The following is a 279-nucleotide window of genomic DNA, read 5'->3' on the forward strand; positions in this document are numbered from 1 at the left end:
CCCCCAACCCGAGCGGTGGTGGGGGGCAGTGGGGGGAGGGGGGCTTTACTTGACGTGCTCAGCAGCATGGGAGGAACAATAATACTTCTTGTGGGCGATGAAGGTGGAGAGGCTGCTGAACTTGATGTTGCAGAGGCGACAGTACCTGTGGTTGCCGTTGGGCACGGGGCCGGGCACAGCCTTGGCCGGGGGGGTCTGCCCCCCCCTGTCCGTGTAGGCGGGGGGGGTAGGGGGCTTGCGGGCGGCTTCCCGCAGTCCCTCGGGGGCTCCAGGTGAAGC

At 67.4% G+C, this 279-nt stretch overlaps 1 protein-coding gene across 1 annotated transcript in view; it reads right to left on the reverse strand.

Annotated features, from left to right (window-relative positions):
* Positions 1-279, reverse strand: part of ZFPM1 (zinc finger protein, FOG family member 1) — a 20,835-nt gene that overhangs the window by 333 nt on the left and 20,223 nt on the right. Inside the window, exon 11 of the mRNA XM_010579714.1 lies at positions 50-258. Within this exon, the coding sequence (XP_010578016.1) occupies positions 50-258 (209 nt within the window). The remainder of the gene's footprint in view (positions 1-49; positions 259-279) is intronic.

This window comes from Haliaeetus leucocephalus, unplaced genomic scaffold, assembly GCF_000737465.1.
Source record: "Haliaeetus leucocephalus isolate CR32 unplaced genomic scaffold, Haliaeetus_leucocephalus-4.0 Scaffold668, whole genome shotgun sequence".
NCBI classification, from domain to species: Eukaryota; Metazoa; Chordata; class Aves; order Accipitriformes; family Accipitridae; genus Haliaeetus; species Haliaeetus leucocephalus.